Here is a 16,559-nt window from a genome sequence, read left to right on the forward strand (position 1 = left end):
GATGAATCAAATATAAATGGGATCTTATTAAAAAACATATTGCAGAACAAAAGGCAGTTACAATTTATTTTTTGACATAGTGCCTCATTTTAAAAACACATTTTCCCTATGAGAAGGAAGGTTTTCTATCACAGCATCATAGAATGAAGCTGGTTGCACCAAGAGCCAACTACGCAAGAATTCCTCCATGCCCTCATCATCTTTAAATCAGTGCCCTCCTAGAGCTTCTTCAAGTGGATCAAACAAATGGAAATCGCAGTGAGATAGGTCCAGGATGATCAAGTTGAGTCCATCTGGAACACATTTTAGGGAACTGCAGTTCATTTGTGATAATAGCTTGACAGCTTCCATAACTTGCACTGACTTGTTCTGCAATGTCTGATATTCTCACCCATTGATCACCTTCAAGAATGTCTCGAACCACATCAATGTTTTTGTCTGTAATGCTAGTCTCAGTACAGTGATCATACTGCTGATTTTCCACACATTCTCACCCTTCCTTGAACTCTTCATGCTATGTAAACTCACACATCCTTGACAATGTATGGTCACCGAACTGTGTAGGCAATCTCTGGAAAATTTCCATGGCTTCAACTCCTTCATGAGCAGGACATTTTATAATTATGCATTGCATAGTGGAGAGGTGCACCTGTTGCTCCAACATTGTGAGGGTTTCTGACGAAGCTGATGGACGTATGTAACAGCTGGCTCTCCCCACTTCTAACAGGCCCATCCAACAATACTAGAAGCAAATGCCGAGCCCTACCAACTGTTGATGCTCAGGAACAAAAATCCCATTTATATTTGTTTCACCTTCGTATTTGATGATTTCCATCTTTTATACTTTTGTGATAAATCTGGAGAGTATGGCCATCTCACCTGCTTCTTTGTACTGTAGGCTGTAACATAAAACAGCAGAATTTCCATCATCTTTCGGCTGTTTCCACCTCAGCAATACCTCTGTGTCAGATACTTCTGATGCTTCAGGAGAATCTGGAGAGGATGGTATGCTCGCCAGAACAATTCTGCAATAATAAATTTACAGTTTATATAACAAATGTCATCATGATTGTATATATTATTGGCTTTAGTAACATGTGCACTTAATTATACTTTCTACTGCATTACATTGTATTTCTTTGTCTGTTACTCTTACATGCCTGCAACGCATGAGTGTTCCAGGTGAATCAAGCATCTATGCTGGACGTGTCCAGCATTGCAATAATAAATTACATGCACAACCCTTCCTTGTGAATTTACATATTAGTGAAAAATGTATCAGAATCCCTACAGTAGTTTCTGAAGTTAGCCTGAATGTACAGACAAAAAAATGCCATATGGAACTTTGTGGCATGATGGCCTGAAGCAAGTCTTTCAATGGAATGCCACATCAGCAACCTGCCCCAGTTATCCAACCAGGGAAGGGGGACCTACAGTTTAACAAGGAATAGGAACCATGTACTGCTTCTGGCAATCTTCACATCATTGAAAGATGAATGCAAGTTAGAAGACAGACTAAAACCCATGGTCCAACTGGGATTCAATCCTCAAACTTTCAATTTCCAGGCATGTGCTTTACTGATAGGCCACCAGGCCTGACACAGACTCATCAAGTTTCACTGCTCTCTGAACTTATGACAACTGTTCACTACTTTTCCTGACAGATACCATTTGTAGCTGACCAGCTCATAGCTCTCATCATTACCACAAGATGTCACTACAAGTGCCAATTATATATGGAAAACATAACAATACCAATATTACATCCTCATCATTACTTAGGAATAAAAATTACACACACGAACTTTCATTGTGAATCAGTCTACCAACTAGAAAAAAACTACATCAAAATCCCCACAGTAGTTCCTGAAATTAGCCTGAACATACAGACTGAAACTGTGGTAGATGGCTTTAATTTATGATACATAAAGATGCTTGTTTTCTTTATCACTGGGTTTCTGAGATGCGCTGTCTGTTACTAATTGTGGTGGACATGGGGATGCAAGGAAATAGTTGGGCAGGAGTAGAGTAAATGAAAGAATTTTAGTCGAGGACAGAGCAATTTAATATACTGTACTGTAGTTTCTTTACAGTAGAAAAGATCTGATAGAATGTAAATACTTTAGGAGTAAAGTAGACCACTTACCGAAAAGCACAAGTGCTGAATCACTGACAAGCAAACACAAAAAAGAAAGAAAACCTGCTAGTTTTTGGAACGAACCTTTTCTTGAGCTAGAGTACAAATGTGAACTAGGGTAGGTTGGGATAAGGTGGATTTTATGGGGTGAGGTGTGTAGAGGTAGTGACAGGCAGGAGGAAAGGAGAGGGGTGGGGGTGGGGAGCTAGCATTTCAGAGAGAGACAGCTGATTTGCTGGATACAAATGCAGAAGGGAGAGGTGGCAGGCGCACAGGCTAGGCATGTGATACATGGATGTCTGAGCCAGTCAGGAGCAGACCGCGATGAATGTAACATGGAGACATGAATTGGGAGGGGGTGCCAGGACAGAGGAAGGTGTAACTGTTATGTGGAGAGTGTGGCACAGTTGGTTAATGGAGACTGAGGCCAGGAGGGTTGTGGGAGCAAAGAATGTGTTGCAGGGATAATTCCCATCTGTGTAGTTCAGAAAAGGCGGTGGTGAAGGGAAGGCACCCAAGCATATTTGTGCTCAGCTGCATGTTATGCCACCAGGTGGTCTACTTATTCTTGTCCATAGTTTGGTGGTGACCATTCATTCTGGTAGACAGCAGGTCAGTTATTATGCTGACATACAAAGCTGTGCAGTGATTGCACCAGAGGGGATATATGACGTGACTGCTTTCATAGGTGGCCCTGCCTCTCATGGAGTAGGATAAGCTTGTGACAGGACTGGAGTATGGAAGTGCTGTGTGGGTAGATTGGGCAGGCCTTGCACCTGAGTCTTTGACAAGGATATGTCTCCTGTGGCAAGGGGTTGGGAGTAGGTGTGGTTCAGGGATGGACTAGGATGTCAGGTAGTAAGTCCCTCATATCAGGGCATGATGATAGATAACCAAAGCCCTGGCAAAGAATATGATTCACTCATTTCAGTCCAGGGTGATGAGGGGTTGCTCCTTTGTGGCTCACTCTTGGGGGTTGCACGAGGAACTGTGGGGTTATGCCTGTCTATGAAGGCCTTCATAAGACCTTCAGCATACTGGGCAAGGGAATTTCTGTCACTGCAAATACATCATCCAGAGGTGGCTAATCTGAATGGGAGGGATTTTTTTTTCAGCACTGAAGAGATTACAGTTTCGTGATACAGGTACTGTTGTTGGTTAGTGGATTTAAATGTGGATAAATGTATGGATGGAACCATCAGATAGCTGGAGGTCAATGTCCAGGAAGGTGACACGTTGGGTTGAGGAGGACCATGTGAAGCGAATGGGAGAGAAGGTGTTGGGTTGCGAAGCAGTGCAGACAGATTGTCCTGTCCATGAGTCAACATCATGAAGTTATCATTAATCAACCTCAACCAGACAAGGGGTTTTGGTAGGCTAGAAAGGTTTTCTCTAAATGACCTCATTAAAAAGTTGGCATAGGAGGGTGCTATGTGGGTGCCCATAACTGCTCTGCAGATTCGCTTTAACAAGCGATGTTGATGCATCCAATCTGCTTGATCCTAAGGAGAGAAGCCAAGAAAGTTGTGGCACTGGCTGTAGGGTGTGCCCACAATTCAAAACAAATCTTGTATTTGTATATGGAGTGCAAACAAATTTCTTACTGCTGCTTAATGCTTATGGTAATCTTATTGTTATACCAGATGGTCCCATTTTTTATTTTTCCTTACTGATTCATGTTTTTTTGTGTTATTAAAGAATCAGTTTGAATAATCAAAGGACTGGTTCTTTGTTCTAGTGGTTACATAATTCTTATGTATATGCAGCAGTTGTCAAATTTTTTCAGCACCTCTGTTTAAATTGGAGCGTTGGTGCCAGTCTCTCATTAATCTATATTGAATTCATTTTAATAGTTTTCCAATGAGTTAATATTTTGTATCAAATAGGTACCTTATATAAATGTGTATCTAAACCTGTGTGTCAACTTACATTCACATGTCACCCCAAGTACATATCACCAAGCATTTTCTGCATTTACTCAAGTATCCTTTTATATTATTCCTGTATCATGGACAGGTTTTCTTATGAAAATAAATGGATAACTTAAGTAAAAAGATGCTTAAAATAGTTTATTTTTCCGGCAGGTTCCTTTGATGACTTTCCAATTGCCGAAGTGAGATGCTTCTTTTTTCGAAATTAGAATTATATTAATACCATCAGCTGTGCACGGGCATTCATATAGATCAACGGGGACAGGTGAAAATGTGTGCCCCGACCGGGACTCGAACCCGGGATCTCCTGCTTACATGGCAGATGCTCTATCCATCTGAGCCACCGAGGGCACAGATAATAGTGCGACTGCAGGGACTATCTCGCGCACACCTCCCACGAGACTCACGTTCTCACCTTATATGTCCACACACTACATTCGTAGTGTCCCACCCCAACACACTCATTACTCATGGAAGACATTCTTCCAAGTCCTGTAAGAGTTTTGGGAATTTGTGTGCATCCGCACAGAAGAAGAAGGTCATGGCCGGTATCGCCAGAACTATATACTTATGTGATGACCTGGAGCCGTCTAGAACAAAATTAGAATTATATTAATACCATCAGCTGCGCACGGGCGTTGATATAGAACAACGGGGACAGGTGAAAATGAGTGCCCCGACCGGGACTCGAACCCAGGATCTCCTGCTTACATGGCAGATGCCCTATCCATCTGAGCCACCGAGGGCACAGTGATAGTGCAACTGCAGGGACTATCTCATGCACGCCTCTCGCGAGACTCACATTCTCACCTTGTATGTCCACACACTCATTACTCGTGGAAGACATTCTTCCAAGTCCTGTAAGAGTTCGGGGCATATGTGTGCATCCACACAGAAGAAGAAGGTCATGGCTGGTATCGCCAGAACTATATACTTATGTGGATATGGTGTCTGTTCTTTTGGACATGTCCGAAAGAACAGACACCATATCCACATAAGCTACTTTTTTCATCCTATTCCAGAAACAGAATTTGTCAAATTCTGCAAATACTCTCTGTTCTAGTGTCAGTTCCTTCTCCTATGAAGTAAATTTCTTTCCAGCAAGCATGACATACAGAATAACTGTGTATTATTAGAAGAAGGTGAATGAAAGATCAAACTAAATTTCAGTGGATACACTGTTACAATTATCAATGATGATGTGTTGTTTAGGATATCTTCTTCATGAAAGAAAGCTTTTCTTGTACTACTCCTTGACATTTTGCACCCTACTTCCAAATAAAACTATTTATTATGGACAGCAACACAGACCAGTTATCATTTTGTCCAAGTAATCTTTGAGGTTTGCACCCAGAGTATCTGGCGAAACAGTGACCATGAGTTTCCAACAAATGAAACTGTTCTTTGGTGAACTCTCAATCATCTTTGCCCATGATTTTGATTACTGTTTGTGTTTGGACTTTCGCGTGACGTGATGGCACCCATCAAAATGGAAAACTAAATATGTGTGATGTAAATGATGTTTTACATAGTAATAAGTGTAGGAATTGCAAAAAAAGATGATGAAAAGATTGAAGTGTTCACAGTGCAGCGTTTGGCTGCATGAAAAATGTGCAGGAGTCAACCTTAAATACCTGGAAGAAACAACAACCTGGCTATGTGCTTTGTGCACCATGGAAGCCACATTGGTGCAAACTAGACTTAGAATGGAGAAGTTAAATAATTAAAGACATTCAAATGCAGTTGCACCTTCAAAAACAAACACATGATCAAACCAACGAGCACTTATTGAGTATTGGCATGAGTGATGATCTGGTGGTGTCATCAGATTTGAATGAAATGAATTCTCAAAATGACAAGTCTGATTTTGTGTTTCCTAAAAAAAAATATGGCAGAGTCAAATCCCAGGAACATAACAATATCTTACTTTCAAATAAATTTGAGGTGCTAGTCTTTGCTGAAAATGGCAAAAACAGCAAAAGTCTGTTCCAGGAAATGTGTGTTGTGGATAACAGACATACAAGTATACAATCTAAAAGTGGTAAGAATTGTGAACAGAGGACTAAATGAGTGCAATGGCAGATGGTCATGGTTGTGGATTTACTCATCTTCTCAGTGAACAACCCACAGTAAATGCAAGCACCTTCATAAAGCCTGGTGCATCTATGTCCGAAATATGTAAACACACATGGTTCACTGATGTAGTAAGTTTTTCCTCACAGGATTATGTTGTGCTCTGCGGTGGATCAAATGATGTAAACAAAAACACAATGCAAAAAGCAAAACTGGAATTAAAAAAGTGCTTAGCACAGCTGACGCACACAATTGTTTCATGCTGAACATCGCACACCAACATGACTTACTAGCGTGGTCATGGTTAAACAAGGAAATTAATGCTGTCAATGAACAAATATCAGCATTATGAAAATATTTCAAAACTGTAAAAATCCTGGATGTTGGCAACATCAGCTGCAGATTCCACACTGCACATGGGACACACCTTAATAGCCAAGGGAAAAAACTGATCATTAAAAATATAAATGATAATATCAACAACAGGAATCAAATAACCAAAAGCACAATCCTCTTAAGCTGGCACCCTCACAGCACAGCTGAGACAACACCAACATTTTTACTATGAAGAAACCTCAGAATTTTTATGGTGAATCACACAAGGGATGTGCAGCATAAATCATCTGATTCATTTTACCTGGGGCAGCCAGATGACAGTAGTCAAGAATTGTGTGTGTCCAACCAGCCAGACATCAAAACAAAAAGAGTGTTTTTCTTGCATATTAATATAGAGTCAACGAAAAATTAACTTGAAGAAATTGAATACTGGTTGGAAGAATTAAATTGTGATTTTTTGCTAGTAAATGAACACTGGGTAATTCATAGTGAACTTTAATTAAGTGTACCTTATTGATACCAATCAGCAACATATTACTGTAGAACAAATTTGAAGCATGTTGGTGTTTCAATCTATATCCGAGAAACAAATAATTTGGAATCTGAAGTGATACATATAATTTTTCTATGTGTAGAAGCAGTTTTTGAAATTTCATCAATATTGACAGCAAGTCAAGAACTAATAGCTGTATCAGTGTACCACTCCCCAAGTAATAATGAAGAATTATTCATAGAAAATATTGAAAAACTGATAATAATGCTCTTAAAATATAAAAATTGCAGAGTTCTGATATTTGATGATATAAAATAGACATTAGGTAAAAGACCACAAGCATCTATTACACACATTAAGATCACTTAACTTCTGTTGTCTAAATGATACACCCATCAGGCTCAATGCATGCTTAGATAATATAATCTGCAACTTTCAGCTACATAAAACTGAATTTGGTACTGTAAACTTCATATATCAGATCACGCAGAACTGTGGCTTAGGCAGCCTCTAATCAACAAACCACACAGTTCTTCAGCTGAACTAGGAAGAGTAATCAGGCCACTCAATTAACATAAACTGAAGCAGTTAAAAACAAATCTTAATCACATAAACTGGGATACAGTACCCACTTATGATGTGTCTGCTAATGAATCAACGAAGAAATTCCTAGAGTTGCTAGTAGAAAACCTTGACCCAGATTGTCCCAAATATAAAAAAATACATAAGGCAGCACCAGAGTAATAAACCTCAGAGTGCAACAAATCAAGCTCAGAAGATAACTTACACAGCAGTGAGGAGATAGTATTGATCTGAAATCAGAGCAGCCAAGAGGTAACCCAATGACAGTTACATAACAAACTCGACAAATAAGTGTAAAGCAGCACAGAAAGTTATCAAAACAGAGATAAGCTTTGAAAATATATACAACAACATTCCAATTCAACCAAACATCTTGAGTGCACACTTTACCAGTTCTGGCTCAAATTACAAACTCACTGAAGATGCAAATAAAACTGAATTTTTGCTTCCAGCTCTAGATAGTAAGCAACATGACAACTTCTGCTGGTCTCATGTAACCTACAGACAAGTTAGTGAAGCAACTGCTAAACTTAGCAACCCAAAAGCAGAAGACTTCTATGAACTTTCAAGTTATGTAATAAAAAAATTTAAAGAAAGACATTATAGTGCCACTATTTAAAAACATCAACCAAATGCTACATGAAGAAATCTTCCCAAATTGCCTAAAAATTACTATTGTAAAACCTATCCATAAGAAAGAAGATGAAACATCTCCTGGTAACCACATCCCAGTTCACTCATACAAATCATATAAAAAATAATAGAATATTGTATGCACAAACAGATTAACCAGCTCTTTGAGAAAAATAATCTACTTAGCTCCTCACAATATGGTTTCAGACCTCATCTTTCCATTGTCAAAGCAGTTGAGACTCTCATCACAAAAGTATATGATTCTTTAGTGGCTAAGAAAACAACCTGTACAAATTTTCTAGATTTGAGGAAAACTTTTGATATTGTCTTCCATAGTATACTTATCAAAAAGCTCCAGCACTAAGGAGTTGGAAAAAATGTTCGTCACCTTATTGCATCATACCTAAGCAACAGAAAGCAGATGGTAACTATAAACAACCAAAGATCAGACTTATTACCCATTACAAAGGCATTGCATAGGCTCAGTAGGGGGTCCATTCCCACTAATTGTACATATAAATGTCTTACCCTTGCCATGTCGGGTAGTATTATATGCAGATGAAACAACTCTAATCACACAAGTTGATGATCTAGAGGAGCTGTGACATAATGTAAATGTAATAATGAACCAATGCACTGACTGGTTCCAGGCAAATTATTTACAAACTAATAACAATAAAACTGAACACACTATTTTTGATTTATGTGTTTCCAATGAAGATAAATTCCAAGATTCTCTTGGAGTAAGTGCTGCTATACACTGATTAGCCAGAACATTATGACCACTGACCTGCTATCAGTGTAAACCCATCCAGGTGATGGCAGCGTTATCTGGCAAGGAATGACTGCTAAAGTGCGCGTCATATATCTTGGCGGCCGAGTTTAGGTTCGTTCTGCGCATCTGACGTCACAAAACACAGTCAGCCAATGAACAGAGAATGATGTTGCCAGATCTCGACAGCAGTGCAGAGCACGGACGAGTGTCTTCAGTTTTAGAAACGTTCAGTCATAAATAAAATAATAGAACAAAAGCAATGTCTTGATAGCAGACTTTCTTTTACAGAAAGTTTGGAAAAAGCATTCTTTATACCAATTGCTTCATTTTCTATTAATTAATTAAACCAAACAAGCAATAAGACTCCTAATTCAGGCGATAGCAAGGAAAGGTGTTTGTTTCAATCTCACGAACTGTTTTTTCGCAATAAAGAACAGCGGTAATTGTTTATTTCCTATTGTACTTCGACGAAGCGTGAGTAATTCATAGTCATACCAACAGTGTTTATAAGTAGTTGCGTGAGGTGTTAGAGTCCTTATGGAGTTACATTGTTCTGTGAGCTGAGGTAGTGGAGCGGTTAAGGTGTTGGACTGCCAAGCGAAAGGTTATGAATTCAAACCTTGTACGGTGCTTAATGTTTTCTTTATTTAAAAACAATATTGGAGTGCCTTACTTCATGGATTTTATTCGTTTGAATGAAATTTCTAGTGCTTTGCCTCTTCATTAACTTTTTCGCTGCTGCAGACACGTGCTCCCCGCATTCCGCGTTGTGCGCGATTTTGTCATCACTGCACTTCTCGCCTGTGCAGACACATGGTGATCCCACTGCTTTGACACACTTATCATTCGATTTCACAAAAACTATTTGGCCAAAAAATTTGATTTTTACACGTCTTCTTGCCTGATACCTTCCCCCCATAAATGACTTAATTTTGTTTTGATGTGCAGCATTAAATGTAGTAAACCATTGCACGAAATTTTGAAGAGTTTGCAGAGGTAAAAGTCCATAGCGTATACTTTCCGTATGGTCGATTTTAGTTGCCACAATGTTGAGAATGAAATGTGGACAAGATACCTAAATTTCATATAATATTTACTGTATAACAATATCTCATTTAATTTAAGTAACACATACGTGTCGTATGTAATATTGATAAATATTCCGTCTTTCGCGACTGTAATAAAAGTTTTATATACACACGGTGCGTTTGGCTTTATTTTAAAGCACTTCCATCGGTGAAAGGTATGGCACATACACAATGGTATTCATGTTCTATTTCTTGTTTTTGTTCCACAGTCGCAGTTTTACCAATGGTATTGAAATATATCCCTCTTCTGCAACTGTAACAAGCGACTTATTTAGACCAGACGCGTTTCTCTCTTTTGAAGCATCATAAGAGGACTGTATTTTGTGCCCTCCATTGCCAAGTCACCTTTCACAGTTTTGTGCTGCAGTAGCACAATATTCAAAGTTTGTGTTGGCTCATCAGTGTTTTAGCAAATAAATTCTGTTTGTGTGTGCCACACACAAAATTATATTTGACATAGCTCTGAGCACTTCACTGACAGATGGTATATTCAAGTCCTAATGTTTTTGTAAGTCCACAGTTTTGTTTAATGTATTTTGTCTACCTCCTTTTGATTGATTGAAGTGCTTTAAAATAAAGCCAAACGTGCCCAGTGTAAGTAAAACTTTTGTTACAGTCGCGAAAGGTGGAATATTTCTCAATATTACATACGAAACTTATGTGGTATTTAAATTAAATGAAATATGTAGGTATCTTGTCCACATTTCATTCTCAACATTGTGGCAACTAAAATCGACCATACGGAAAGTATACTCTATGGACTTTTACCTCTGCAAACTCTTCAAAATTTCGTGCAAAGGTTTACTATATTTAATGCTGCATAAGAACTGCTTTGAACATCGAAACAAAATTAAGTCATTTATGGGGGGAAGGTATCAGTCAAGAAGATAGGTAAAAATCTAATTTTTGAGCCAAATAGTTTTTGTGGAATCGAATGATAAAGAGTCGGAACACAATGTGTCTGCACAGGCGAGCAGTGCAGTGACAAAATCGCCCACAGCGCGTAATGCAGGGAGCACGTCTTTGTAGCAGCGAAAGGGTTAATGCGGCCGTGGTGGCTTTACTTCATGAACTGCGCACTCCTCCCTACATGTAAGCTTGCGAACTATGCTATACTATGGCGCTGTTTCTATTGGCGCGTGCGTCGTGTGCAACTGGCAACGCAGCAATCTCCAGCGTCTGGGCGGGCATGCGCGAGCCGCCAAGATAAAAGAATTGAACTATAGTCAGACACAAACACGGTGCACGTAGTATCAATGAGTTTGGTGTCTGTGTGTAGAATGGGAAAGGCATGTGATGTATGTGAGTCCGATCGAAGGTGATTGTGATGGCCCAGAGACCTGGCATTAGTGTTTCAGAAACTGCACAGCTTGTCAGGTGTTCCAGGAGTGCTGTGGTGGGTATCTTCGGCACGTGGCAAAACCGAGATGGAACCACGTCCAGACATTGTGGGGTCGGGTGCCCACCCATCATTACAGATGTTGGACATTGTAGGCTGGGCAGACTGGTTAAACAGGACAGGCTGTGAACTGTGGCAGAATTAACATTAGACTTTAATGCTGGGTAATGATGGGCCTCCACAGCCAATGAGCCATGTGTGTGCTAATATTAACACTATGACATCAGCAACTATGACTGAAATGGGCATCTGACCATTGGCACTGGGTGTTGGTGCAGTGGTAGAGTGTTGCATTGTCTGATGAATAATCCTGATACCTTCTTCATCATGTCGATGGGAGGATGCGAACCCATCATCTTGCATGGGAACAGCTTCTTGACACCTGTGCTGTGGGATGGAGACAAGCTGGCAGCAGTTCCATTGTGCTATGGGGAACATTCTGATGGGTATCTATGGATACAGTGGAGCTCATGTAGTGTACCATGATGGCCAAGGAGGATACACTTGCTCCTACCAAGGCTTCTTTGCTTCTATGCCATGACATGTCACCACTGTTATCCATGCCAAAGGTGTACATACCGACTACTACTTAGGGGTCATAATGTTCTGGCTGATTAGAGTACATCTGATAGCCATTTTTTGCCATTTCAATACAATGTTTGAGCTGGGGCACTTACTCCATAGAAGAGTTCCATAGGTAAGGTGGGAGTTGAAAAATGCAAAATGTGCATATACTAACAGGGTTTTGCTTACATTATTCCTAGGTTTGTACAGCAAATAAATCACTAAAGACAGTTTTGAGCACAAATATTCATTTAAAACATTTGAAGATGAATAAATTGCATTCTATTCTATTTTATTCTACTCAGGTTTCATTCACATTCACAAACTGCACAAAAAATCCTACAGACTGCACCTAAATATCTGTTTGTCAAAAGCCTGTAATTTCATTTCTCAGCATATGCAAGTTTTTTTCATGTGCAATTTCTTCTTCTTCAAAAACAATCACATGATCAAACCAACGAGCACTTATTGAGTATTGGCATGAGTGATGATCTGGTGGTGTCATCAGATTTGAATGAAATGAATTCTCAAAATGACAAGTCTGATTTTGTGTTTCCTAAAAAAAAATATGGCAGAGTCAATCCCAGGAACATAACAATATCTTACTTTCAAATAAATTTGTTTAAATGAAGTGAACTCATTCCACTGTGATGTCTACAATATCAGCACAGTGCGTACATTCATTCTATGATCTTCTATTAGTACATCATGTTGATCTCTTAATGGTGTCATTAATAGCAGAACAGAGATTACATCAACTTGTGAGATAGTGCACCCATGTTTAAGATCATTAACTCAGAAGTACATATTTTGCAGTATCAGAGCAACATTTGTATGAAATTGATTTAATTTGGTTTTGATTTGCACAGCTACTAAATCCTTCAATGAAAATGTTTAATTACTACATGACACTCAATGTCCTCTGTTTTGTGTGTTATCAATCACACTAAAAACTTCAGATTCTTTCCTCTTGAAACTTTCAATACAAGCATTACAAGAGATGAGGTTACTAATTCTGAGATGCAGTTTAAGAAAATTTCCACATTTGCTTAGTAATTTACTTCATTTATCCATTTGTACTTGTAAGCGAGTAAAAATGCTTACATGTTATAGTATACATGATGATTATGAGTGAAAGTACCACCAAATACAATTGTTATGCAATTATAACATATAAACAGTAAAATAAACTTGAAGGGTTTGGACCAGAAAATCCCAATGAGATATTTCAGTGCAATGGGCTCCCCAAAATTAAAACCTTGTATGTAATATTCTGATGAAAAGTTAACTACTTGTTACTCTTCACTGAAGAAACAGTGAGCAGAATGATTCATTTAGGTATGTTACAATTGTGATTCCCCGCCCAAGTTGAACCAGAGAACATCATTTGTAACAAGATGGTGCATCTTCTTAATGATATAATTCTGCACATCACTCAGTACATGAAATGTTTTCCTGTTACTAGGTTGGCCATAATGAACAGGCTAATCTGTTAGCTCACAAATATATATTTTACTAAAACACACACAGTTACAGATAACCATTTGTATATGGAGCTACAATGCAAACGCTCATACCAAGATACACTTTGTTATTGTGGGTAACTGTCTGTTTGTGATTAACTGGTTTCATCCAGCATGCAACATGTGAAATGCTCTTAGAGCTTCATCTGTTGTTAATGAAGGAGTCGGCACTTCTGTCTATCAAACACAAGATACATCTTGAGAAAGACTGAGCACCCCATTTTGGACACCTCTTATTCCACAATTCTCTCCCAGTAGTTACAACGATATCTGCACCAAACACAGGACTCCCAGATTTCCTTCCACAGTGTGAGAATACTAGATGTAATTGATATCTCTGATCAATATCCATAAATCCCTAGACTTCTACCACTTTCCTGGTAACTTTGTTCATCATTATCCCTTACACATTGCCTTCTTCTGTTTCGCAGGCACATGCTTTTATTGATGGCGATTCATGTTTTTCACATGGTTATGAGTTTGTATCTCCTCATTCACTATCATTTTGGCCTTTTACCTGACTTCTTTTGTGATGCCTTGATATTTATATATTCCGATTTTTATTTTTAGTATTTCTTACTATGTTGTATACCAACACTCAAGCTATGAATATTTAAAACTGAGTAACATACAAGGTTTTTTGACATTTTTTTAAAAGCCAGCAACAAGTACAGGAAGCAGTATTACGAACATGTGCCAACAGCAGAGAAATATTATGATCTAATACCAACCGTGTCCTGCTGATAGCTTGTCCTACTCTGTTACGAGCAACAACTTTGTAGATTCCCACGTCAATATGTAATGCAGGTTCTAATCGCAAAAATGAACGTCCTTCTTCATCTTCTCTCACCTTAACACGGTTGCTCTCTAATACCACCTGATCATTCCTGGTAACAAAACATAAAAATCAAATTGTACAATGATTCTACAGCTACTACCAAAATTTTTATAATATTTTCAATGCAAATAATTAATAACAAGCAGGTGACATACTTGAACCACTGAACAACTGGTTTTGGATCGCCAACTACAAGGCATGATAATTCAGCTGGCTGATCCTCAAGAATTGGCAGAGGAGTCTGTGGTTTTTCTCGGAAGAATGGAGGCTGCAAGACATACCAAAATTACCATTACTTTAAAATACTTACTTAAGTTAGTAAGTGTTATAAAGTAAAATTGTTCTGTGGCTGTCGTAAATCTCTCACCAAATCCAGTAAAATATACATATGACAATGGAAAGTCCTAGGTGGAACACAAATAATAGGAATGAAGCTCACAACTTGCTGTATAGCTGAGGTGTTGAATGTTCGGTAGGTACACAAATAAGACTGAAATTCAGTTTTGTGTATGTGCTTATCAACCACTCAATGTCTCATTTACATGGTACATTGTTACTTTTATTTCTTGCATTCATTATATTTCACCACTACAATCTACTTCATTTTAAATAACCAGAGAATTATTTTTCTTACTCCTAAGACTTCATAAAGACATTATCAATTGGTGAAATCAAACAATAGAAAGTGTAGGATCAAATATCAACAATATTATGAACAGGATAGATTGCTGCTCACAAGACATGTTGAGTTGCAGACAGGTGCTATGAAAAGACTGTCATATTTGTAGTAATATTAATCTATCCTTTTCATAATATTATTTACTGGTGAATTATTTCCAAGTGAAAATAAGGATATCCTGGGGACTACTGGGCAAAAGTAGTAAGTAATGTGGGTATTTCAGTTGCTGTAACTTAGGGAAACTTGGGAGTCAGAAAAAGATGGAAAAACTTGAAGCCACATAAATGTTTCCTTAGTTACTTGGCATAATGAGAATGTTGTAAGAAAAATATATGAAGCTGAAAGATTCTACCTGCAGCTCTAACTTGCGCAAAGTGGTTAGTCTGTTAGGAGAAGGAATCAGGATGTAGGTAAAATGAGCAAGAAAATTTTGCTAAATATAAACCTCGAGAACATACAAACAAATCTTCTGTAGAAAAAGTATTTATTCATTTTTCAGGAAAGCAGTTCTTCAGAAAAGATAGGTAAAAAGTTCCTTTCACTTTCAAAATGAATCTGAAGCATTTGCCACCTGATGAAATGGTAAAAAAGGATTTTTAAACAATTATGGAGAGTTTTAGAGAACAGACCACTTAGTGCAAGAGATAATGGAAAATATGTACACAATGAACAAGGAATATTTTTCCTATCCCTTTTAAGCTAACAGTCACTAACCTCTCTAATTATTAAGCAAAAGCATGCTAAAGGTAGTACTTGTTTTAGCTACCTGTCCTTCTCTCTTGTATTCAATTATGGCCTCTGCTTCTGCATGCCCATCCAACCTAGTTCCAAGCTCATGTCTTAAACGCCGAAGTGAGTACACTTCCCCTGAGCCATATTTATTTATGCGTTCTTTTCTTTCATCATCTATTTCTTCATCCATAACATCAGTGAAACGACGCCGTTCTCGTATTACAGGTGTCTGTGAACAAAGTTTATTTTTTTTATTGTTAACAAATATGAATATAAAGGGACTCTTTTTCTTACACATCTATAAGATTATAGACACTGACCCTCCAGTCATATGGAGCAGTTTCTGTCAAGTGTGCTGAATAACCAGGAGCCCTGTTTGCTGCAACTTTCATGTATTCTCGCAATCGCACGGGAAAGTCGACATCACGCAACTGAAGCAGATATGTATCAGGACCATACTGGTAGCTGTAACAGACAATGTACATAAGCAGGAATGCAGAAAATGATGCAATTTATGTATGAGTATGAACGTGAAGCAAAATGAAGGTACACATGGCCCAGTAATATTCATATGTAGGTGTTCTTGGTGAGTTGTAACTTTAGATTTATTGACACATTACTTTTTGTACAAGAATGCACAAAAGCAATTCTTATTTGGAAATCTAATACAGAAGCGAAACACTAAGCCATTTGCAAAATGTCCCCATTTTTGCATTGCCATCTGAATCAGTAAACACCATGGAATATCAAAATTTACAATGACATGCTTAAAATGC

General features: G+C 38.3%; 1 protein-coding gene and 1 non-coding gene across 4 annotated transcripts in view; both read right to left on the reverse strand.

Moving 5' to 3' along the window:
• LOC126457328 (obscurin) overlaps positions 1 to 16,559 on the reverse strand; it is a 684,258-nt gene that overhangs the window by 35,661 nt on the left and 632,038 nt on the right. For all 3 annotated transcript variants that reach the window (XM_050093526.1, XM_050093528.1, XM_050093527.1), the window contains 5 exons: positions 16,104 to 16,248; positions 15,818 to 16,012; positions 14,528 to 14,640; positions 14,266 to 14,421; positions 880 to 1,025 (listed from right to left, as the gene is read on the reverse strand). In XM_050093526.1, coding sequence (XP_049949483.1) covers positions 880 to 1,025; positions 14,266 to 14,421; positions 14,528 to 14,640; positions 15,818 to 16,012; positions 16,104 to 16,248 — 755 coding nt within the window. The remainder of the gene's footprint in view (positions 1 to 879; positions 1,026 to 14,265; positions 14,422 to 14,527; positions 14,641 to 15,817; positions 16,013 to 16,103; positions 16,249 to 16,559) is intronic.
• Positions 4,345 to 4,419, reverse strand: Trnat-ugu (transfer RNA threonine (anticodon UGU)). Its single transcript has one exon. It is a non-coding gene; the product is annotated as a tRNA-Thr (tRNA).

Source organism: Schistocerca serialis, chromosome 2, assembly GCF_023864345.2.
Source record: "Schistocerca serialis cubense isolate TAMUIC-IGC-003099 chromosome 2, iqSchSeri2.2, whole genome shotgun sequence".
In the NCBI taxonomy this organism is placed as follows: Eukaryota; Metazoa; Arthropoda; class Insecta; order Orthoptera; family Acrididae; genus Schistocerca; species Schistocerca serialis.